The 24,625-nt window shown below is 45.5% G+C and overlaps 3 protein-coding genes across 5 annotated transcripts in view; 1 reads left to right on the top strand and 2 right to left on the bottom strand.

Annotated features, from left to right (window-relative positions):
- Positions 1-476: 476 nt before the first annotated feature.
- Positions 477-5,455, bottom strand: LOC143214810 (C-mannosyltransferase dpy-19). The gene is made up of 10 exons (XM_076436225.1): positions 5,277-5,455; positions 4,500-4,765; positions 4,300-4,412; positions 4,068-4,205; positions 3,763-3,831; positions 3,230-3,559; positions 1,427-2,249; positions 1,202-1,364; positions 1,017-1,145; positions 477-883 (listed from the first exon to the last, which is right to left on the bottom strand). Exons 1-10 carry the CDS (start codon positions 5,435-5,437, stop codon positions 670-672), a joined length of 2,406 nt encoding a protein of 801 aa, XP_076292340.1. The 5' UTR covers positions 5,438-5,455; the 3' UTR covers positions 477-669.
- On the top strand, positions 5,431-21,732 carry LOC143214806 (brefeldin A-inhibited guanine nucleotide-exchange protein 3). 2 transcript variants are annotated; one of them, XM_076436215.1, is made up of 22 exons: positions 5,431-5,566; positions 6,124-6,257; positions 6,560-6,694; positions 6,762-6,927; positions 7,315-7,444; positions 7,514-7,783; positions 7,866-8,099; positions 8,158-8,385; positions 8,451-8,827; positions 8,888-9,072; positions 9,137-9,299; positions 9,367-9,675; positions 9,741-9,963; positions 10,038-10,211; positions 10,285-10,693; positions 10,779-10,991; positions 11,568-12,438; positions 12,513-12,645; positions 13,819-14,047; positions 17,551-17,777; positions 18,048-19,635; positions 19,715-21,732. In XM_076436215.1, exons 1-22 carry the CDS (start codon positions 5,482-5,484, stop codon positions 19,841-19,843), a joined length of 6,612 nt encoding a protein of 2,203 aa, XP_076292330.1. In that variant the 5' UTR covers positions 5,431-5,481; the 3' UTR covers positions 19,844-21,732. The 2 variants fall into 2 exon arrangements, with proteins under 2 accessions (XP_076292330.1, XP_076292328.1); XM_076436213.1 differs by having other exon boundaries at positions 7,499-7,783.
- LOC143214819 (uncharacterized) overlaps positions 21,714-24,625 on the bottom strand; it is a 35,193-nt gene continuing 32,281 nt past the window's right edge. For both annotated transcript variants that reach the window (XM_076436256.1, XM_076436257.1), the window contains one exon: positions 21,714-24,206. In XM_076436256.1, coding sequence (XP_076292371.1) covers positions 23,737-24,206 — 470 coding nt within the window. In that variant the 3' untranslated portion in view covers positions 21,714-23,736. The remainder of the gene's footprint in view (positions 24,207-24,625) is intronic.

Here is a 24,625-nt window from a genome sequence, read left to right as displayed (position 1 = left end):
CCGACTATACTGCCTGTTACACGGCGAAGTGAAGGTGCTACGCCGCGTGGCTATAACGGAGCTATCTTCGCGGCGAGGTTCGATTTTTCGTCGCCCGATTCCGATTCCTCGCCGTGATTACCTCCTTCGAAAACGCGGCCGACTTTCTGGAAAATCGGGGGAAAAAATTCGATTTTTCAAATTGCGCTCCTCCTAGAAGTTTGAATTTGCTGCACGCTTATAGAATATTAAAAAGTGTCAGCCGGAAAGAGCCAGACCTTTATTTTAGTTAAATAAAAACTAGAAATACCAGAAAACACTCTCGATACACATTTTTAAAAATATTCGACAAGACCTGGACAATTTGAACATGATTTAATTTTAGAATTGATTATTTAACATACGAACCAAACTATAAACAATGTGTCTAAACTAGTTCACAACACATTGAACTGGAGTAGAGGATCCAGGATAGATCAGGTCACAAACGCGCCTCTTAGAAAATCAGCCTAACCTTTTATTGAAAACCTATTAACTAACATCTCTGCTTTGGCTCGCACTCACGCATCTGTGTTTACAAAAAATATATATATAAGTATGATACATAACTGCCTTTCTCACTCTCTCTCTCCCGGAAAAATATCTTCTTTCGAGGTATATTCATTTTATCACTCCCGAAATCAAATGTCCTCAAGCTTGGTAGTGCAAAGGGTTCTTTGGTTTCAGCTCGACGTATTGAGAATAGTCTAATTGTAGGACAACGTATCTATGGTTGACGAACGCCCTTTTAAAGGGATACGCGTTCCCTTGGTACAAAGTAGGGCAGAGGGGTGGTTTCCCGATGGCCTTGGCTGCCCCGTTGTCAACTAGGTCCCAGAGATCGATCATCTGGCAGCCCTGTGGCCTGAAACGATAAAACATTCTTGGCTATATCCGAAATAGGATACATCCTTTTTATTAATCCTTTCCACTCGACTGGCTCAAAATTTTGAACAGGTCAGAGCGCAAAGTATTAAAAATCCTGGGAGATTAATTACAATTTCGCGAAGCCCAGACACGTGGGCCCTTCCAAGATAACGTATCCAACTTTCATGTTCCTCAGTGTCATGTATACCGAGGACACGTCTTTTCTGCTGAATATCTCGTACACCTTCATCGTCCTATCCCTGAAACAAAAGAGCTGATAGTAAACAAACCAATCAAAGACTCTAAATCCCCGCACCTCATCTCCTTGCTCTCGTAATAGGGGTTATTGACAATAGGCCTGCCAGTCGACAGCATCAGGTTCGCCATCAAGGACATCTTGCCGGCGAACACCGCGTGTTCCGGAGTGTTCTTCTTTATCCACTCGAATAGCTCTTCCTGTTCGATGTTGCTGAACTCACCTGCAATGTTAAAAGATCAAATACGTGATGTACTACCCCCATTCATACTCTCTCATAATTACCAATGCTGTTTCTCTCCTCGCGTAGCCTCTCTAGCCCATGATAAGACATCGCCGATATCACCAGAACCGCCAGAGCAGTTTTTACCATGTTATTCTTCAACCCAACTTTGTCCAGGTATCTACTAGCGCATACGGTCCCGGCGATTATACAGAGATGCGGATTCATGAACAGCTTCAATCTCATGATGAACACAGCCATGATTATAAACGCGCCAGTTTGCAGTCCATTGTACGCGAGATCCGCCTCTACGCACTTGGGATACCCTTTGCTCCTGAAGCCCCTGTACCAATAGTACACTATCAGAACCCCAGCTAGCACGGCGAGCGGCAATAGCAGAGTCCTTATGATAGCGTCGTAGCTTCTGAACGGTAGGAAATCGAATTCGCTCGAACAAGTGTAGAGCATCGTGTGGAAGTCTTTGTAGCTGGTCAGCTTCGCTTTCAGTATACCGAACACGTGCGCGTCGTCCTCGGATATTAGCGACAACAGGGACTTCAAGAATCTTGTGCTGATCACTACGAGAACTATCTCCAAACCTGTCTGCAGTTCCCTGCCGATGAATCGGATCGAGACCTCCAAAAGGGTTATGAGAACGCTGGTCACCAGCAGGCATTGGTACAACGAGTAGTGCAACGAGTTTCCGTCGGTTATCTTTGTGGCTATGTATATCGGCCATAAGTGCGACAAACAGATGGATCTGTATATATCGTTTGGTATCACCTTCATCCATTTGAGTATCAACAGTGCGATGATCTGGGTGGTGAACACGTAGTGCGAGAACTGCCAGTAGCACAAGCTTATCAGCGTCGACCATCCAACTTTCTGAAACGATTCAAGTGTCGGTTAGATCACAGAGGTTCCCGGATCGTTGGCGTTCCCAGGCTCAAACGGGAACTTAAGGGGGTGGACTCGTTTCCGGGATTGCAAGGGTGCGGGATGCGCCTTCTCATGTCTCGATAACGCAAAGATAGGGTTTTTCGGTAGTCGAAAGTAGGACTGTAACTTTTCCGAAGCTTCGAAGGATTCGAAGGAACGAAGGGAACTTCGAAGTTTCGAAGTTTCTAAGCTTCGAGGTCTTCCAAGTGCTCGAAATTTCAGTCTTCCGAAAGTATGAAGTTGTAACTTATGAGTTTCATACCATGTCACGATTTTTGATAAATAAAAATATTAACTTTCAGTCACCGGTGACTGACACTAAACTTTCCGTTTGGACTTCTCGTAATTAAATTAAATTTAAAAGATTGCATTCTATTAATAAATTTCGGGATCATATCACGAATGTACTTCAAAAATAATACTTTGCAAACAAAATTTTAATGAGTTTGATTAAATTCGGTGAAATCGGATATCGCGGACTAAATGGAAAGAAAGGCAAGACAGGCTTTGCGCTTGGCAAAACTCACGTATTCGGCAGGAATACGTGAAAGTTACAGCCCTAGTCGAAAGCGCTACATAAAAGATCAATCAAGGCCGCAATCCCCCGTCAAAAGTCCTATCTTAAGTTTACACGCGCAGCTTTATGACTTTCGAGGGCGACTGCGACCTAGATCGAACTTTTATCTAACGCTTTTCACCACTGAAAAACTCCGTCTTTGCATTATCGAGAAATGAGAATCAATCCTGGAAACGAGACTAAAACCGGTATTACGTCAGCAAAGCTATACCGAAACCGATACATTACCGAAAAGAAGAAAATCGAGAAGATTACCGGTAAATATAAGTAAACATACCGGTATTTACATATAGCGGTATGACGTCATACCGGTATTTTAGATTTCGGTGTAAGTCCAGGCTCAACGCACCAGCACTAAAGTTTTCGGTATGTTCATGTGATTCGAGCTTTCTCTCACGATCATGGTCACCGTGTACATCTGATACAGAATCATAGGGTAGGCGAAACTCTCGCGGAGCGGCGGAGTCCATTGTACTCGTGTACATTCATTGTGGTTGTAGAAGAACAAGAGCACAGCGATGATTCCGCTGCCCAGGCTCTTGCCCAGGTACGTGGAATAGTGGAACAGTGTGGCTGCAGTGAGTATCGTGTGGACCCACACAACGGCCAAGTAGAAATATACCGGAACTCCCAGGCCCTCGCAGCTGGTCACAGGAGGCACTCCTTCTCCTCTTTCTATCTGAAAGCCACACTTTTCTGGTCACTGTATAGGAGACGGCTGTATTACGTTTTATTGTATTCAGAGTTGAATGCGAGACATCTTAACACATTATCTACCAGCGATTAGACTTTCGATAGATAAAGTGTTAAGATTGAGGAATTAGGTACTCGCGAGTACGAAAGCTATACTCTGGATACAAATCCGATATAAACAAGTCTCACTTGCCAGCACTCTTCTACAGAAATTGCCCCCAAATCCTTGGCGGAATGATATAGCCAGCCAATTACCAACTGCAAACCAGAAAATGTTATTGTCTATCATTGTTTTAAGTAGACTGTGAATTTACATTCATTCAATTTTATAAAATTCTGCGTAGCGCAGTCCACAGTTGTTTTCGTATCAACTTAACTGATTTCGATGACCTCGGAATGTCAAAGAAACCAGTGTACCCTTCTGTATACATTACTAAATATTTACACAAACGTTCACAGTCTAAAATGGGAATTACCAGCTCAGAGTACATTACCTCTGGCAGCAGACTATATTTTCTACCGGCATTTATGACATTGCCATACTCGGAAATGTTATCGTGGCTGACTTTTTCCCAACCTTCCATGAACGTCTTCGATTCCGCGATAGTCTTGAAGTAGGAGTAATACATTCCCTGCGAAATAAGAGAAAACAAACGAGTACTATACCCGACATTTTTGTACGGAGGATTGAATTCGGCATTTTGTAATTCGATCAAGATTTCGTACCATTTCCGTGCGAAACGACATTTCCCTCTCGATCTCGGACAAATGCGAGAAATGCCGGTCGTTTTCGAACATTGTCGATACATGCCAGCGATGGAGAAGCCCGACTGCCAATGCTATCACAGAGAACAATGAAATTATACAACGTACTTGTTAAATGTACTCATGTATGCTCTTGGTTTATTTAAAAAACAAGTTTTCACCTATAAAATTCACAGCGAACTCGTACAGACTGTTATTCCTGTCACTCTCCGTCGCCATCTTTGGCAACTGATCGGCCGCGGTCACGTGACTACCGTTCAGCGCCACGCCACGATCTCTGTTGATTTTTGTATCAGTGTTCGAGTAAACATCAGAGTATAAAAAGCGTATATGCACTATGGCATCTATACATTTGAATATATCGATATCCGTGAAGAACATTTGTGTACGCAAGGACTCAAAATTCGATCCCACGGGAATTTGAAATCTGGACAGAAACGAATGGTATTTATTCACGAATTGGTAACAATCGCGAAGCAGTAAAGTATTAGAAATAAATATGCGAAATAGTTGACCCTTTGCACTGCTATTGTAACTCGAAAAGTAAATATTTGTTCAACCTAGAATATTTCGCGCTCTCCATCTCGGAGAGAGAGAGGCACCATTAAAAATTGCTGTCTCATTATTCAAAACATTGTTTACATTATAAATATGTCGGTATATCTAACCGATAACCAAACAGTTAAGTATTGTATGAGGTATTATATGAATTTCACATCCATCAAAAGAAAAAGAACATATGGAATTATACGCTAGGGAGAAAGAAATGTTTAATTTTCCAGTTAAAATAGCCCCGAGTGCAAAGGGTTAAATTTCATGGGTATGGGATTGATATAATACCTCGTACAGTACTTAAATGTTTAGTAATTGATTAGACCACTCGAGTATAAATAAGGTTAATTATATATTTGTCAAAGTTCAGAGCAAAAGTTCTATACTTGTCGATTTCAGTTGGTTGTACGTATTTTCTTGTTTGCAGATTTGCGTTGTTTACGAAGCAAATTCGAAAGCCCGCTGACTCTTCGAGAAAAAGTATGAATTTCCCTGGGCAGGGGGTCTTGATACGGCCCTGGGCGTGCGCGTATAGCCAGGCGTGCATTGGCACTCCCGCTATCGATCAGTCGCGTGTTAGTCCACCGTGACATGGAGGATCTCCTGCTGCAGATCGTCAGGGAGTCCAGCAATGCGAAGCTACAGAATTTGCGGAAATCGGCGCAGGAAGCGCACGGTGAGCCCATTCAACCCCATATCTCAAAACCATCCTCGTTTGCCTCTATCTCCGCGAAAAAACTCGAATTCCTTTCCACTGGGTTCAACACTCGAGATAACTACCCTCGCATAACATCCCCTCGCTGTTTCGCAATATGTTCCGCTGCGAAAATTAATCGCTGCATCCTGCAACAAATAATCCTCATCACTTCCACTCTTTGGACTCTAATTTTTCCCTCATTTTTCATTAAGCTATTTTTTGACGATTTGTTTTCTGAGAATAATTTATACCAGCATTTTTCTTTTGTGCTGATTATAATTGCGTCGGTCACTCTGGTAATTATTAGACAGCGGATCTTTGTGCAAAATAAATATTTTTTTCACCTGATTCGCAACAAACTGGAGTAAAACAGAAATTGATTTTTAAAACAGTAACAGTATTTTTAAAATTCTTTTAATGTTTTTATTGTTTTAAGTTACACCCACTCATTTTTGTCACAAATGCATGAAATCCGTTGGCTAGTTATTATGTTCCGTAACTGTTGATGGCAGAGGATTTTCTGATGTTTCCCGCAGATTTCCTCGAGAAGCAGCAAGCGTTGCTGCGTGATCCGCCCCACGAACTGCGAGCGAAATGTCTACACACCTTTCAGCTAGCACTGGAGACCAAGAGGAGCAAATTCGTCGCGTTCGGTCTGTCGGGATTACATGTGCGTGGTTCAATTTTTCTGAGACACCTCTTTTTCCCGCATAAAACGTACACCATTCTATTACAACCTCGTACATACGCATACATCCGCTTGCGGGAAGGAACTTAGCGATAAAGCGCGAGATATCGACGAACAGCTGTGTCGCTTAAAACGTTCCTGACATGCCATTCCTGCATTTTAACACTTCGTTCGAAAACGGAATAAATACTCCATCTAGCTTACTTATATATTTAAAAAAACCAGACGCGTTTATTCTTTTCTGAATTTTTTCATTGATCAAAATTTTTATTTTTGAAATGTAGAAAATGTTGAGAGACGACAGGTTCCAGTCACCTTACGAACCAGAGGATGACTCCCTATGGCTGCCTGCGCAAATGTTGCACGCGATGGGCTCTATCTTGTCGCAGTCCGACGACACGCAGACGGATATGCTAAAAGTCAGTTCGATTTTAGTATGAATTGATCAGACCTCGAAGAAGAGCTACAGCTTGGTTTTTTTTACAGGTTCTCCTACAGGTCGCTTGTTCATCTTATTGGACGATGAACGGCCGCTTGATCATCGCCATTCTCACTACCTGCTGCGAGGCCTTCGAAAATGGGAATCAGGCTGTCAGGACCGCCGCCCAGGCTGCCACTAGTCAGACTCTGCGGTCCTTCTGTCTGTTCTTAGGTAATTGATGTCAAAACTGGACTCATTTACAAAAGAGGGCTGAATTTGATCAACTAACATAAGTAGCTAGTAAATTAAAAATTTAGGATGCATACAGGCGTAGAAAAATCACGACGAAGCTAGACATTCGTTCTGTTAAAAAATCTGTAGTCTTTTCTTCCCAGAAAACGCTAAAGTCATTTTCCCCGCATCTGATTCTTTGGAAAGAATGCACTAGAAAGAGACCGTGTATTCGAAAAAGAGATAGTACATTCTAAAAGGAGTCCGACAGAAGTTTGATCGATAGAGAGCACAGTGTTCGCGTGCTCAATTCAGGGATTCCGTGACCGTCGGCTTATTTTCTGTCGGGAGACTGGTTAGCATAATGACAAACGCTATCCCCTACAGACGAAGAGTGCCAAGAAATGGACGAGAACGCGAAGAAGAACAAGAACCTATGGGAGAGGGGGGTGTCCTGTTTCAACGAGGCTCTGCCGATCCTCCAGTACATCTGCAGCAAGCTGGACGAGGCTCAAAAGTAAGATGAAACGGTCGTTAATCTCGTCGAGAAGACTGCATTTTCGAATCGTAGGAAATCCTGTTCCAGCAACGGAAGGAACGGCAACACCGTGGTCTTCCTTTTGGAGTGCCTGCACACCTTGATCTCATCGCTACCGCAAAAGATTCACACCAACGCTCACTTCACCACTTTCCTTTGGCAGAAGTTCTGCCCCGCGTTGATAGCTTTCCTTGGTACACCAAGGGTTGACAAAACGTTCACGTCCAGGGAGGGCAAGGAGAATGAAGTGGGCAGGGGTTCTGGATACCTTGCGACTTCACTGAGCTTTGATAGCCATCAGGCTAAGACTGTCTACAGGCACGTGGATTAATGTTTTAATTCTTCTCATCTTCTCAGTATCTTGAAAAATCTACAATAAATGCATTTTTGTTTCTTCCAGTATTGGAACAGAGTTGGTCCGACTGGTAGGTTGCGTGGGCCCGCTCAGACCAGTTTTAGAGTCGGTGTTTCATCGAATGCTGCTGTATCCGCCTCCTCAGCAACGTCTAGAGCCTCTGAAAGCCCTGAAGGAGCTTCTTCGTAGTCCCAGTCGAATGGTAGACTTCGCAGGACCGTTGTTGGTAGAAGAGGACCGGTCCAGTCATATACAGAGCGACATGGCGTTGATGAGACTGTAAGTTGTCTCTTTTGTCTCGTAAGAGGATTGCGATAATCTGTCGACTCGATCTTAGGGCAATGGACTCGATCGAGGAATCAACGACCGGCGGACTGAGTATTCTGCACGCTAGTGTTTCGTGCGTGGTCGCGATGCTCTCCGCTCTTCAGGAACTGTGCGAGGGCAAGGCCATTAATCACACTTACACGTGCGCGATCAATAGTCTGTACGAGGACCTGGAGTCCTGCGACTATAGGGGGCCACTGACGTACCAGAGCATGGCTAGGCTACCGAAAACTTACAGGTGAATCTGAAATTAACGACGACAAAACATGTACAGGATATGTAATGAGTGTAATCTACTTTTAGAGAGCAATTGGAGCTGATGAAGAAGGGAATAGGCTCCGACTCGGACTCTTCAGGGCACGGACCCTCCGAAGACGGCGATTCTACGGACACCGAAGGACCTCAAAATGATTCCGACGAAGTTCAAGAAGAGAACAGTTTGGAGGACAATGATTACGCGATGGAGAACGAAAGGGAGAGGTTGAGATTAGAGAAGCTTCCAAAGTGTCTTCATGTTGGGAGACAAGTGGCTGACGAATGTAACGTTGACGTGGAAAGACATAATGCTAGGAAGTTCGTGAAGACTCTGAAGAGCGACCTGATCCCTATGGTGTTGAGCCTGAGGAGCAACATAGAGGTTGACGAGGCTTTGCAGAACTTTGCTTCGGAATACTGTCAAGGTATGAAGTTGTTTACAACCACAATTAAACTCGTTTTACAATGATATTCTTCAATTTCAGGGGTCTTCACAGCCCAGCAGAAGATCCAGGAGCAGACTGACATAAGCACTGACTCCTGCGCGTTGATCACGATCATGAATGCCGATGGGATCTACCTAGCCACCTACGCAGCCTTGCTGCTGAATGTAAAGCTGATCAGGATCAATTACTACCATGAAGAGAGTCGCCAAGTTCCAATCAGCGAGGTATAATATTCAGAATATTTCCTATAATAATTTCAGAGTTGGTATAAGCATTGTGTCTCCTCAGGAACAATTTGTGGAAGAAGTGCACGGGTCAGGAGTCCTGGTTTACTTGTCAGCGACCTGGTTGTCTGAACTCTATCAGCAAGTACTGGCCTGCAATCTGCTCGAGAAGTGTGGCTACAATCCTCACTATACAGAGCACAGTGCTCTGATAAACGTTCTAACTGGTGAGTAGACTTCTTCCAACTGATCAAGACCTGACAGAATTCAATAACTTGAATTTGTTTCTTAAAGACGTTGATGGAATCCCTGGTAGCCAAAGAGGAGGACAGCTTCTCTCGGACTACATAAGGCTAGAAAAGGCTCAGCTGTCTCGAAGCGAGCCAACGCCAGAGGCTGAAGCGGGCGCCAAACTTTCTAGAAGAGTCCTAACTTGCTGCTGGGGAAGCATGATGACTGTTCTAACAACTGGTCTGAATCCCCCTAAAGAAGAAAACAATAAGGGGATATTGAACAGAGATGGTGGCAGGAGAGGCATCAGGGACACCGTGGTGTTATCTTTGGAAGGTCTTCATAAAGCTGCGATTCTGAGCAACATTCTTGGTGAGTTTGATCATTTTCTAGGATACTCGAAGAGTTGCTAATGATCTTGATACTTCGTTATTTAGGTCTGCAGAATCGCTGCGGCTCGATTTTCGCTTTATTGGCCAAAGCGGCCTGCACAGAGCAGTCTATATCAAAGATTACAAGAACGAAAGATGTCCTGCGATTGAAATTGCAGAATAGGGCAACCAATATTCACACATCTCATGCGCTGAGCATGGATGTTCTTCTGGGCAAGGGTCTGGAGCTTGGCAGCCATGGCAGCGACTGCTGGCCACACGTTTTCACGTAAGAATCATCGATTCTTATTTTGGATTCAAGAGAATGCTAGCTTATAACATGATCCTTCTTTTCTTGTAAAGTTGCTGCTTGTATGTGAGCAAGTTGGAGCACGATTTCTTCGGGAGAAACCAAAATCCATCGTTGCCGAAGGCTCAGCAGAAGAAGGAGAAGAAGGACACTGCGAATGGGGATGCGAAGGGGAGTCAGGACAGGTTGAGGTTGAGTTTTAACATAGCCGACGAGGAAGAGAGCTGGTAATTATTCTCAAGGTTCCACTTAAGCTTGAAAGGAAGTTCTCAGGTGATTAACAAAGTGTTCTTCTTACAGCGTCGATGTCTACAGCTTCTTGTCCAGTCCCTATACCCAGAACCCTAGCTCGGACACTATTCCAGAGATCATTCAAGAGTCGAACGCGGACAGTCAGTTCAATGGCATTCTTCCAGCCGATTACGCGGCCAAGATCATCTGTGTCCTGTCGCAACAGGTCGACAGGCTCTTCGAGAACGCAGCCTTGAAGTTGAATTTAAGAGCGTTATGCTTATTTTTAACTGCGCTTTGCAAGGCCAGCAAGGCCCAGTTGTTTAAAACGACAGACGGATGCAAGGATAATAAGAGATTCTGGTGGCGCAGGAGCAAGCCAAGAGAGAACGAGATGAACGTTTTATTGTTGGCTAGATTGGGAGAGGTGATGCTGAAATGCGTGAAAAGTGGAAGGCCTCTGATTCATGTAATGAGGGTAGGAATATTTTCAATCATTTTCTAAACGAGTTCAGGGATCGTTGTTCCTAGTTTTCTGTTAATTTATCGGGAATGATTGTTAGGTCTGGAGTATCCTTGGACCGCACTTCATGGAGGCAGCTTGCCACAAAGATCGCAGTATCTCGAAGAAAGCGGTTCAGTGTATTCACGATTCCATGGCAGCCTTGTTGAACGAGCAAGTCGAGTTGCCGCATTTCCACTTCAACGAAGCACTCTTCAAGCCATTCGAGAACCTCTTGTGCCTAGAACTTTGTGACAGCGATGTGCAGGATCAAGTAGGTGGCTTGTAAAATATATCATACTAAGTCAAGGCTTTTTTAGACGAGGGTGGATGGGTGACCTCAGACACAAGACATAAAGAGACACACCTATAACATTCTCTGGACCCCTAGATAACTATATATGACTGTTTTAATAATCTAGAAATAGAGAGCGAAAGAGTTAGACTGTCAAGATCGTTACCACAATCCATATATGGTCATGCTCACAAGTTCATGAAGGTCTATAAATACAGGTGACACTGTCAAAATTCTCAGTTCGTCCCGGGCTCTATCGGGAACTATCAGGAATTTGATAAAGTCCTGGGAGTTTCGGTCCAGAGCTTGGGAGGGACTCCTATGCTCCTTCCACTTCTACTTCTCCTTCCTGAATATTTTTCTCACTTCTCTGAACCCCTTATATTGAGGACATATTGTCCTCAACCTCCTTCTCTCTGAATCCCCTCTTTCTCCGTGATTCCCCTCTCCCTTGAACGCTCTCCAACTGTCTAGCCCTTATATAAGAATAATTTTACAATTAAGAACTATCTCGCAAATTTCCGGAAATTTCTGACAAAAGCAATCCTCTGGCAGATCGTCAGCTGTATCTGCGAGTTCGTCGAGACCAACCGTACCGAGATCCGGTCAGGCTGGCGTCCGCTCTTCGGCGCGCTACGTGTAGCTTCGGTCGGCAATTCAGATTCCGTGGAGTCAGCCCCGCTCCTCGAGGTCTTCAGAGTCTTCCTGTCCACGGACAACACCTTAGTGTTCGCGAACGCCGCGCTAGATTGCATCCTGTGTCTGTTGCGACACGTAAGGGGAATCGGCGACGCGGAGGGTCACCAGGACGAACAGGAGCAAGTCGACATCGCCGAGTCCAAACGAATGAGACTCTGTGTGGAGAGTCTCAAGTACCTGTTGAGCTGCAGCGATATTTTAGCTTCGATGTACGGCATGCCAGCCTGTCCGATCTTTCATTCAGCGCAGAGGATCCAGGTTTCCACGATACCTCAGTACGTCGATCCCTTGATCCCCAATTCCGAAGTGATCAGGTTCGACAAGCACGCCGAATCCATACAAGAGACCATTCCCGAAAGGCCTCACGACGTCCTTATGGAGAACGTTCACACGATCACGACCCTGCAGAGCATGGACAAGCCTAGCGGCATCTTAAGAGTCTGGTACATCCTCATCGAGGGTCTAGCCAGCGCTACCATGATCTGCCCGAAACGTTACCAGCCTCACACCTTGGAAACTCTCTTCCATTTGCTACGGGACACCTTGAACGTACCTGGACCAGCGTTCGGCCTCTACTGCGTGAATCATCTGCTTCTTCCCATGGTCCAGAACTGGCTCAGAAAAACCTCGAAGATCTTCAGGGGCTGGGACAACTTCGCGCCGAATTTCAAACAATGCTGCGGCCTCATCACTGATCTAGTTGTCGATTACTTGACTCATCTTCAAGGTGACTATGAAAGGCTTTGAACGGTTCGAGTAGGAGATGGGAATTTTTGTTAACGAGTCTGGTCGTCGTTCTAGGTCCTGAAGTTGCGAGAAACGAAGCTTATCTACCGGCGACGACGTTGATGTTGAAACAACTGCTACTGGTGATGGCGGAATGCGTCGTGCAGCCTACCGAGAGCATTGCACGATTAGGCTGCGCGTGCATTAGGTAAGCTGACTTCCGATCAGATGCCCTAGGAAGTTCGGGAATGAAACTCTAGGATTTAGTACTGTTCGATCATTTATCGAGCTGCCGAGGATTTTTAATTTAATTTAAGGGAGTAGACTCGTTTTTGCAGGACTGGAAAAAGGGTCACGGCCTAGATTGATCTTTTATCTAGCGGTTTTGACTACGGAAAAATCCCATCTTTGCATTATCGAGAAATAAGAAGGCGCACCCCGCACCCTTGCAATCCTGGAGATGATTCTACCCCCTTAATCGTTCTCCTAGATATTTGGAGTTAAATATTCAGTTACTGAAATCCTTCTCTAGTTAGGGCTACGGTTGAAGCATGACCGATCCTCGGCGAGAGAAAGGGTGAATCATAACGCGGAGGTTCGATGGAATGTCCATCGGCGGAGGTTAGATATATCGTCGTTACGGGCGTAGCGTGCGTGTAAGATGATAACGAAGTTTGACAGGCTGTCCGGTGGGATAAGGTAGCCACCGACACTCGACACCCCCGGAGCGTCGTGCCGGCAACACACGGACAAGACAGAAACGTGTGCGACTGCCTATACACGCGACTAAGCCTCTCCTCTCTTTCTCTCGTTGTTCTCCCGAGGTTCGATCGGTGCCTCTTGGGCACACCGGGGTTCTGTATCCATTCGCGCGCGTTTTCTCCGTATTAATGCACGAGCCCGTACATCGAGCTGTGTAATTCAATCCTTTGCCGGGGTCGATCGCGAGGTATCGATGTACAGGCGTGCGCCGAGTTTAAAAACGGGACAGGTTCGCGGCCAGATTGCTAGCCCGCCAGTGAATGACGAACGGGATCCTGCGCTGAAATCCTAGGCGTCACCCACTCCCGTCAACCCACTTCGATCTGCTCCCGGACCTCCATTTCAGTACCCTAAGCTTCAGCTTTGCATCTATCAGCTTCTGAGACTCGTCAAATCCTTCCTCTTCCTGGCAAATACTTAGCTAGCTATTTTGAGAGGGTTGACTTGGATGAACATTTAACTCAGCTGCGAAATGAAGCTCGAAGGAGGTGTTGATCACTCGTGGAGTGAAGTTTAATGGAATTTAGCTCGAACGAAACAGATTGAAGTAGGTTGAAGGAGGATTTGGGGTGAAGTTGATGTTCCGGAAGGTGAACCAAACGAATTCTATTCTGTGCAGGCACGTCCTGGTGAACAGCGGTCCGCTTCTCACCCCAGAACAATGGGAGGTCTGCGGCGTGGCCTGTTACCGCGCCTGTTCGAATTCCCTGCAAGAGTTGCACCAGCTGACCATGGCTTTCTCGCCGAGATCGGAATCCTTTTACGGCGACGTAGCTCAGGTGAAGGTTGCCGCGCGACGGGACGCAACCATCGAGGAGTCGGAACGTCTGCGACAGCTCGCCGCCCAGGTAGGTTGCCACATTGTTGCTTCTATGTCTCGATCCTCTATCTGGAAGGAGAGTAATTCACTTCTGGCTGTTTGACGTTCGTTGTGCTTCTTTGTGCCCTCTCACATACGCCATGAATTTCTCCGCTGAAGCGTCTTCTTTCTTCTTTTTTTCCGTTCGGTCGACACCGTGCTCGGGGCGGCACTTGATCTAGAATACGGTATCCGCGGTTCTGAAATTTCAGTTTTACGAGGCCGTCGGGTTGTTTGATGTTTTATTCCGGAACTCCCAAGGGGGTGGTTGGAAAATTAGAAATGCTGCTTCTCTTGTGGTGGGAGCTGTAGAGCCGATACTGAAGATTCTGAACAGAGTCTGATAAATGTGTATGTTATTAATTTCCTTTGAACCGAGATGAAATTCCATTTCGGTTAGCTATTGGAGAACATGTAGGCATACTACGAAACTACGAAGAAAGTTCTAATCACTGAAACCGTAAAATAAATCGCAGGGTTGATGGTGTCTTGTATTCGTTGTTTTGCAAGTTGTAGCATATTTGTAAGGATTTGTCGTGCAAGAGAAGCGAGCAGACTCGAATCATGCTCCGGTGGTTTGCCGATCGAACGAAGGAGGGTTGCTTGGGAGTTGTTGAATAAACGGTGGGTAAATTAGGGTTGGTTTCGCGGCGGTAGTCGAGAGTAGCTTCGCAGTATAATCCGGGTCCGTTGTGAGTGGGAGAGAGAGTGTTGTGTACATAGAAGTATCTGTATTATTGTATATCGGCAATTGCCAGCGAGTGAGAGACACGTGGTGCCCTCCTGACCTGACTTGCTCCCAGGTGAGCCAGCTGCGCGAGGTATTGTCTGCCATCAAGAGACAGAATGCGGCGTCACTGCCGACGACACCTTTCCAGGATTCGATGACCATTGAGACGACACTGATCGACCAGCACACTACCTCCTACTCCGTCGGTTGTAGGCAGCACACGACACCCCTCGATTACACTAACACTACGTCGAACACGGGCCCCCATTGGCTCTAGCCGCCCACGGTAACTCACGTCATGGATTTTAAACGACAACAGAAAGAACGAAATTTTTTAACAAACCGAAAGATTACGAATAATAATGGAGAAAAAACGAGAGAAAAAAATAAATCGATAGGAAAAATAAAAGCAAACAGACGAACGACTCTCGGAGCTGATCGATAGATCCGCCGGGATCCGTCGAAAGGGATTTAGAGACTCGCGAGATCGTCGTCGACAGGCCTGCTATCGATCCATACGTACAACCGCGACTTCGGTCCACCGCAATTACCGCTTTCTGCCTTTGGAGATCGTTTCCCTCGCAAATTGTGATCGTAGACGATAACATTCGGATATACTCTCTCTATTATACATATATATATACATAAATATTCCATATATATATATATATTTTTCTTTCGCTAAACGTGCCTCGTGGATCGTGCGCTTCTTCGTGTGTTCGAGCTTGCATCTGTATGGCTGATTGTGCACACCGTGACGTAGAATCGCGAGAAGCCGTTGCTAAATTGTTCAGGGCCGCGCGAATGCTCTGTCGTCGACTGCGGATGCTTGTGCGAACCTTCTTAAACAACCCTTAACAATCAAACCATTCGGACACGTTCTGAAATGAATTAATACGCAGAATCCAAAATTTTATATTCTATCGCTTGATTGCTTTATTTAATTGATCTATTGCGCTTTGTCTAATGTTATCAACGTTTTCTGTATGGAAGCTACGCCTTTTTTTCGATTATACACGTGTTCGCGGGTCTGAACATGATTGATGCGTGAACCACTGCTGCTTCTATTCTGTACTGATTTGATCGGCATATTGCATTGCAGAACAATTTTGCAGAGCGACACAGACAAAGAGAGTCTTCGAAAATCAGTGAACAACAATTTCACAGTCTTGAAAATTGCAAAAACATTATCCCAGAATGGTCTGACCACAACGAAGAGAACTAAGCAATCTAAACGAACACGTTGTTAAGGGTTAAACACACTGGAATCGAATAAAAATTCGTAGAAAAACAAAAACACGTTTTAGATATCCAACTTTCGAATAATCCTCGCATCAACCGCACAAGATCCGCTGTTATACTTAATAATGACCGATTCTAAACGTTCTATTGCTCAAACCGGGCAGATCATTCGCGCCCAATCGAAACTCGAAACGAAACTCGATTACCAGTTTCTACGTCACACAGCAGCGTTCGCAACAAAAATAGAAGACTGTCCGAGTGTTCGTTGAAGAAAGAGACTAAAAGATCATGCCACATGCGTGTACGTGTGTGTGTACGTGTGTATTGCATCGATATTGTGAAACACACTCGTGTCTTTTAATCTGTATTTTTGTACCACTCGATGTGTCCGACGCACACTGTTGATCAAATACAGATGCTTTTATTATCTGCTGGTTTTCGTTGTTGTATTGCACCCCCTTAATTCCCTCAGTCGGCCCCGGGATATCAAATGGAAAATGCCGGACCGGGAACAGAGAGAGAGAGGGAGAGAGAGGGAGAGAGAGAGGAGTTCGAAGTAAGCCTGTCGACGCGAAGAGAGCGAAAGAGAGAGACGAATACACGATTTTGGTAACCGATCACCTCGTTTAGATGTTTGCACTCGCTGGTAGAAGGCACAGGTCAGGCTGCAGAACCTCCTTGGCGAGGTCCTTCCTCGAACAATTCGTCTTATCATCGTAAAACATTCTAACTTCGCTGCAATTGTTGCAGCTTGAACAGCAACCTCACTCCCACGACGAAAATTTTAGTAATCACTGTAGACTGAGGGCCTTTACGCATTTATAGCAAATGTGAGAAGATGAAATTCGCTTCTTGCCATTTTTAATTCGCATAAAGATCCGCAGTCTAATGATTAGCAAATTGTAGATTAGCAAATTTGCAATAGAATTGTGCTTTCTCCAGTGGACGTACTTTGACAATTGATTCGAATTGACCGAGGATCGAAGGACCCCGTCGCTTGCCGAGACATCATTCAAAGTTAACTTGGCACGGTCTTGCGTATCACCATTAAAATCCATGGCTTGAGTCCATGGCTAGAATTTCACTGTCACATAATATGTACGTGATGAGATATACGACACCAATCCTAGAAGCTGCAGCTTTCGTAGAATGCACACGTATTTTCAATGACCGAGGCGAATTAACGGGATCACTTGTTAGGTCGAGCTATAGCAAAACGTTGGTTCTGACGATCGATCATTCACCGACGGACTGTCATCGTTAGTCACCAATCACAATTATCATTAAACGGCAAAATCTCGAAATACCACGCACGATCGCTTCTGCAACTTCTCGAGCTAAGAAACATCGAACATATCAACGATTTCGAATCAAAAGATCGAGAAGGAAACAAATTCATTAATTACCGAACATCGTGGCGGAAAGAGGAAGATTTCGAATAGGTTCGAGGATTCCGGAAGGATCGTGCGTCGAACGATCGACCTCGATCATCGACAAATACAGGTTCTTGTGATCTCCAGGTGTTCCTCCTGGAGGAACAACATCCTGAAGATTCCTCGAGCATGTCGGACGACAGGTCCTACGTATTTCTGCTCTATCCACCTTCGGTGGGATCTACGCTCAATCCTGATCTCTATATCGTACGAGTGCAGCTGAGGGCGCTGGTGGTAGGCCTTTTGGTGCACCAGATGCTGCTACATTGCATCGCCAGTGTTCTTCTGCAGAACAATGACTCGTCCTTCCCCAGGTAGGTCGAGATTTCGCGAAACTGCTATCAAATCATATCCTATTTTCATTGGTAATAACTAGACACCGGATCTTCATGCATTTATCACAAAAATGGGTAATTTAGTAATCTCTAACCGATTATCCTTGCAATATGGCTGTATAGACAAACCAACATTCTGGTTTTTGGTTCGCATATTTCCAGTTTCTATAATAATCACACACAATTCAATGAAAATGAGCGAACGAATTTTGAACGATAGTTGATACGCGAACATCGTTAAAATTGCAGTCTATCGCACGTGATCCCCCACTCGATGGGCTCAGCGTCGCCAAAGGACTCAACATCCGGTTGCTTGTCATACTTGTCCAGCCAGCACGTGGACATATTCCTCTCAGCCCTGGACCTGTCCTACGCGGCAGCCTTGAAATTCGACTGTCGACCAGGTCTGAAATTCCTGGTTCAAAAGGTAGCAAACCTCCAGCAACCAGCGAACCTCTATCGCCAAGCCGGAGCAGCTTGGATTATTAAGATCGTCACGCTCTTCGAGCTCTGTCTTCGCGAGATAGAGGCGACTGAGTCGGACCTTGAAACTGTCAAGTCTCTGCTAACCTACAGCCCCGAAGACAGGGAATACCCTAAAGATCAGAAATTCGGGAAACTATCAAAGTACTTGAGACAGGCGCAGACCACTTTCGAGGAACTTTGCGAGAGCTACGTGGACGTGGTCCTGGACAAAGATGGAAAGCACACCAGGATCGACAGTTTCTCCGAAAGGAAGATTTTCCTGCTGGTAGCGCAGCCTGATGACTACCCAGAGATCACCAGGAAGGAGCCGATCATCGACAGATCTGTAAACGCTCCGGTGGAGTTCCATCAGGATTTCCACAGAGATTTCCATCAGGAGTTTCGACCGGACTACCGTCAGGATTTCCGCCAAGCCTTCCGTCAGGAGTTAGAGGATCTGGAGGATCAGGTTGACGACCAGGACGATATCGAAGCCTACAATCCTAACCTCGACGATGAAAGTGGTTTGGACGAACTGGGACCAGAGTCGGACGAAGATGTGAGGCATTTTAGACTGTCTGACCTAGCGGTGGAGTATTCTACTGACTCTGGCCCGCCCAGCGAGCCAGAAACTGACAACTCCAGGCCGGTGTCTCGATTAGGCTCTGTCACCGAGAAGATAGTCTACCTTGACAGGTCGGGAGGCACCTCCAGCGAAGGTTATATCGACGGGAAATACTGTTCGATGACTCCTGCGCCTCCTCGAATGATAAATCGCTCTGACGATCTTTATTATAAAATGAGTCCTCTAAGGAGAGCAGAGTCCGCAGGATCTTTTGGGACCTCGGTCTCGGAGGTGTTGGCAACGAGCACGAGTCTAGTCGTAGACGAGATGTCCAGTTACAGGCGATCGAGAATGCAGAAGAGGAAGAGCGACGCTTGTCTCCTGTCTAGGAGGAATTCTTTGAAGTTCATCATTCCCAGTGAAATAGAGGATTATCAGAAGTTCGAGTCCTTCAATGCTGCAGCCTTGAGGTGCAGATCGGTCATGGAACTAAGGAAGAGATCAGTGTCCGCCTCGTCTAATGATCTGGAGATGTCTCCGAGGACGTCTTCGAAGATCGAAGAAAAGATGATTTCACCAGCGTGCTTGGATGACGTTGATGAACTGTTGAGGGATTATCGACGTAGTAAGAGGGGCTTCAGGATGAATCCTTTCTTGAAGGATGAGGGGGAGGATGCAGGGCAAGGAGTCTCTATGAGGGACAATTCTTTCCAGAGAAAGACCAATGTTCATAAAGACAGCGAGGCGCACAGGAGGGCCTGGGCCGAGACTCTGTGCACCGTTTTGGATTGGACCTTAGCTTTATCGGTGAGTTGACGAAGGGTCTTCTCGTGTAATTATGTAATTGTAATTGTGTAATGTTAATTTCAATTGAAAATTCTTCCAGACTGACAAACTGACACCGCTACTCCCGGTCTTCGTGAACGGCGTGCAGATCCTGACGAGCACCCCATGGGCAAGGTCCTCCAGGAACGGTTGCCCATTATTTCCCACGGAATACGAGCTGGAAACGTGAAGACGATTCTCCCACTTAAGAGAAGTGATTAATTCTCACAGTTAATTCCATCGTTCCAGTCCTCGTCGTTAACAAACAGGAGAATGGCAGAAGAATAGCCACTAGGGCTCAGACCATTTTACCACGACTGTTAAAACAAAAGATCTTGCATCATTCCTATCTGCTCTGACAAATGGACATCGACACGCAAGACCATTTTCAGGGCAATTAACTTTCACAACTCCAGAAGAACTGCAAAAATGTTCCGGTCCTATATACAATTTTTTCCACGATCTAGAGAAGACAGCCTATTTCCAGGATCATTTCATCATCGGCGCTACACACTGCAAACTCCAAATTAACTTTGGGTACCAGTCAATATGTTTATCCGATCTCGCGCTTCACTTTAAAAATGGAAAAATCGAAGATCGAGGACCAGTTTTAAGATTGTCGCGTTTCGTGGGCGAGGCGAGAAGAGTTTCGAAAAGAACGCAGCGGCGTAGGACACGCCGGAAACGACCGGAAGTGGTGTATGCACACAACAGACAATAGCCAATTCCCGATTCTCCGCGGATGAAAGAAACGGTGTCCCGTTTTCTCTGCGATCTCTAGCGACGTCCCGACGCGACGCGTCGACACGGAGGGACGAGGATTTTATTTACGATCCACTCTGCACGCACATCTCCCGATCCTCATTTTATGCTCTTTGCGCTTAACTGTAGTTTGCGGTCCAGTCGCGCCGGAGACTCGCTGCCAGCGACCAGCAAGATGGATTCCGCGAGCTGCTCGACTTACCATTTTCCCTTCCACGGTCCCCAAAAATGGTACCTGACTCTGTTATTCGAATCTCATCCTTGCTGCACCTCCGTTTCCGTTTGGCGGCGAAGTGGCGTTCGACAGCAAAATCAAAAAGAGAATCATTTCTCCCTTTACACTAATTCATGTCTGTAGTAAGAGTACTGAGAAGTAAGAACTGGAAGTGTTCAGGTAAATTTGCAACTGTATAATATTTCGAGTTACTTGAAAATTCAAATTTTTCTCTGTTCACGTTGTTTCTGAAGATTGTTTTCTAAAATGTTGTCCAACAATGTATCGCCATCTCGCAGCCCACCCTAGTCGAAAGCAGCATCTCTCCACCCCACGTGTAATTGATTATTTTTCGTAGTAAGAGAAGAGAATCTAAATGTAATTAGTGAGCTAGAAAAGTTAAGAATTGTCGTTGAATCCGAAGGTTAGAAACGTTTAGAAATGTTACAGAAAAGAGTTTCGAGGAGGATGTATATTAACAGATCCTCCCAGTGTTTGCCAAAGAATTAAAAAAGAAGAAGAAGAGGAAGAATGAAGAATCGTAGCAGACGAAGAAGAACAATATCGTTAGAATTTTATTGTAAATAGTACTCCCGACCGATCTCGGGGATCGAACGGGAGCAGCTAGATATTTTTCTCGTTAATTTTCCGTGTTGTTTAGCGGACGGCTAGTCGAATTTGTTTTTCGTTTTATCGCTTCGATATAATATATTATACAATATATTTTGTATGCCGTTTGTAAATTAGAGACAGAAACGAGAAAATGAAAAACCGGGATTTCTCCGAACGTTTTATACGTTTGATCGCCGTTTCGGTGTTTTTTCTCCACGCGATATTCTGTCCTGGACTCTGCCGGCCGTTCGGTGTTGGAAAAAATAATAATGTTGTTGAACGTCGAGACGTTTAATTTTCTTCGCGAAGGAAAAAAAGGGAACGAGTGAAAAACATTGCGGACGGATTAATAATCGATAATAAAACGTGCCTACGTACAACCCTGTTTCCTTTCCATTGTAACGAAGTACGAACTGCGACTCTAAGGCTGAACAGATTGCCTATGTGTACGAGAAACAGTATGAACGAATAAAAGGTGCATTTATTATGAACCTTGGCCCGTCATTTCCACGGTAAAGCACGGAATCTCTTAATTAATGTCTATAATTGAAAATTAAATAAATTCTTTCCTATTGAAAGAATGGACAGGGTTCGAGTTTTATGGGTTTGGAGTTGGTATTTTGGTTGAAGGGGTGTAAAATTACGTTTGGAGGAGCGCGCGAGAGTCTCGCGGAGGGTCAACGACAAATTCCAAGATGTATCGAAGGTGTCGACTATTTCCTGCGAGGCGGACAGCATTTTACTTCATTTTAACGGGCACAGGAAAGGGCGGGAGACTCTTGTCTGCGGTCGAGTCGTCCTCGTAAAGAGGAAAGCTTACGAGCGACGGCCGCCTCTCGGCTTATTCCACGCTTTTATTCCTGTCCTGGAGTCCCATTCGCTGGGGCAGTAAACATGACCGAAGAGGAAGCGAAAGAAGTCACCGGGAAGCGTCTCATCGTCTACGAGGAACACATAGAAGGAACAGGGTTCCTCCGAGAAAATCTAAACACCGCGAATATTCATATCGTTCTCCCACTCTCGCTATTCAAGATTATTTTTTATATTCAATCATCGTTTTGATCATTACGTGTAATTGCCCGCGTTGCGCAGCGGGAAAGCGCATTTAACCGAAAAGATAAATTGCAGTTAAGGAATTCCGCTCGTCTCTCCTCGTAGAATAATCCTCTTCCCTTTTCGTCGCGATTATAGTCGAAAAGAAGAGATCGTTTGTAAACGGGAAATGCAGCTGTAGCTGCAACCTCCCAATCACGATGATTGCCTTCTTCGTCCTATGCATCGGCTCATCTATTAATTCCTCTTTCGGCGAGCAATTTTCCTGGGGACTCGACATTTAACTGACTTTCTACAGCGCGATTGCACAACGCAATCTTCAGAACTATTCAAAATTCATTGAGAAATCTTCAAATCGGCCGTTTAACTGCAATATAATTTCCTTCGGCAGAAGAGTCGCCAAATATTTGATGCTAAGCTGTCACGATGAAACGAATTGATCTATAATATCGTGAAAATCGGGAATTTAAGAATTTCACGGTGCAAGCTTTTAATAAAACAGAGCACGTTCGAGTTTCCGTGGCGGATTTTCGACATGGCCGTTAATTCCGTGGAAGTTTAATGCAGCTGGCCAGTTGATGGCAACAAAAATGGCGTCCCGGTACGGCAGGGATCCCGTCGGAGGGACAGGGACACTAGAGCGAGTCCGGATTGCTAATAAAGGGACGTAGGACACTGCGAGGCTGGCCGGCGTAGACCGCAACTATCCATCCGTTCGTCATTTCCAGCGTGCTTTAAATATTAAATAGAGCTCGCTGCGCTCGTGAAAAGGATTATCCGTGGCCTGATGGGAGGGAGGAGGCGAGCCGTTTCTCTGTGGTTTGCCCCCATGCGAAACGGCCAGATAAAGATTTTTCTACTTGCCGCTGCCGAAAAGGATATTCGCTCGCTAATGAAGGCGATCCTTTCATCCTACGTTCCCCCTCTCCTTCGCAAACCGTCTCGATTCCCGAGGGAAACGTAAACGATTCCCGACACCCGACACACGTAAATCCTCCGAGCAGCGGAAGCTCAGCTCCAGAAACGAGAAAGAGAGAATGAAAACCTACGCGGAAAAAGGGGATTTTCAGGAACCTGTTCAGGCAAGACTTTATTTCATGGAAAATATCTGTGTATTTACAACGTTACATGACTATCAACCTCGTCGAACACGCTCTCCGCACCCCGCCGAATCACAATCTAGAGGTCCTTGAGACACTGGTCACTCGCGAATCCGATCAGTTCACTCGGAGACTCGTAGACTCACTATCGTCTTCTCCAAACACCATCAACTATCACTATCAAAACCATCGTAGAGTCGTCAAATTCGTCTCTACTCTGTTTCAAACCTCCTCAAGAGCTAGAACACCATGTCAATATCACAATTAAACACCGGGTATAGTTTCCTCCACTTCCTCCAAGTCTTCTCCAAGGAGTTCGAACACTCCATCCGCAGGATCCTCTCAGTAAGGTCTCCAGACGTCGTTCCTCTGCTCGTTCTCCTCACCGAGGACTCCGATCTCCAGTCTGTTGCTGCTGATGGTTAGATTGCTACCAGCTATGGTGACCTGTTCGTCACTCAAGTCCCCGTGAAGGTGTAAATGGATCTGATTCTGGTTCACGGTGCTGTAAAGTTGTGGACACAGGACCATCGGCGCTGGACTGATGTAATTCTGACTGGGATTGTTGTAATAGCCTTGGTAGTTAGGGTTGTAGTTGTGCGAGGCAACCGGGACTGGTGTGACAGGTCCTGGAGTCCAGGAGCCGTAGTGGTAGCCTGGACTTCCGCTTCCGGTTCCTCCACCGGCGAAGATGTCCGGGTCGCTGGACTTGCTGGGTACCAGAGGTAGCGAAGAGGAGGACGTTCCGTGGCCAGAGTACATCGACACGCAGTTAGGCGTATAGGTGTCCTGCTGGTTCTCCGAGGGCAGCACTGCAATTCGAATAAACGGTGAAAATTAAAGCCAATGCCACCTCTACACGAAAAATGAAATCACCTTCCGAACGACCTAACAGAATTGTACGCTGATGTTGTCGAAACAAATCACCTAAGATTCATCTCCACAGAACTCTAACTTAATTACCCCGAGAATCCCAAGTGATTCTAAACGCTTGATGACTCCGATAACAAAGTACGACTCTGTCAGCTACCAATCAGGAAAAAAAACGAGAAAATCCCAACGAATACAAGAAATCTTTAATAAAGCGACTGGGAAGTGTTACGTCAGAGGAAGAACTCGTTCTCCGAATGTTTCTTGCGTCACGGAAGCCGTATGATATGTCCGAGCGTCCTCTTTTATAGCAGGATGTGACGTTTCATAACATAAGGTTGTCCCAAAAGTTCGTTTCGTT

Source organism: Lasioglossum baleicum, chromosome 13 (assembly GCF_051020765.1).
Source record: "Lasioglossum baleicum chromosome 13, iyLasBale1, whole genome shotgun sequence".
NCBI classification, from domain to species: Eukaryota; Metazoa; Arthropoda; class Insecta; order Hymenoptera; family Halictidae; genus Lasioglossum; species Lasioglossum baleicum.
This window is presented reverse-complemented; position numbering and strand designations above follow the sequence as displayed.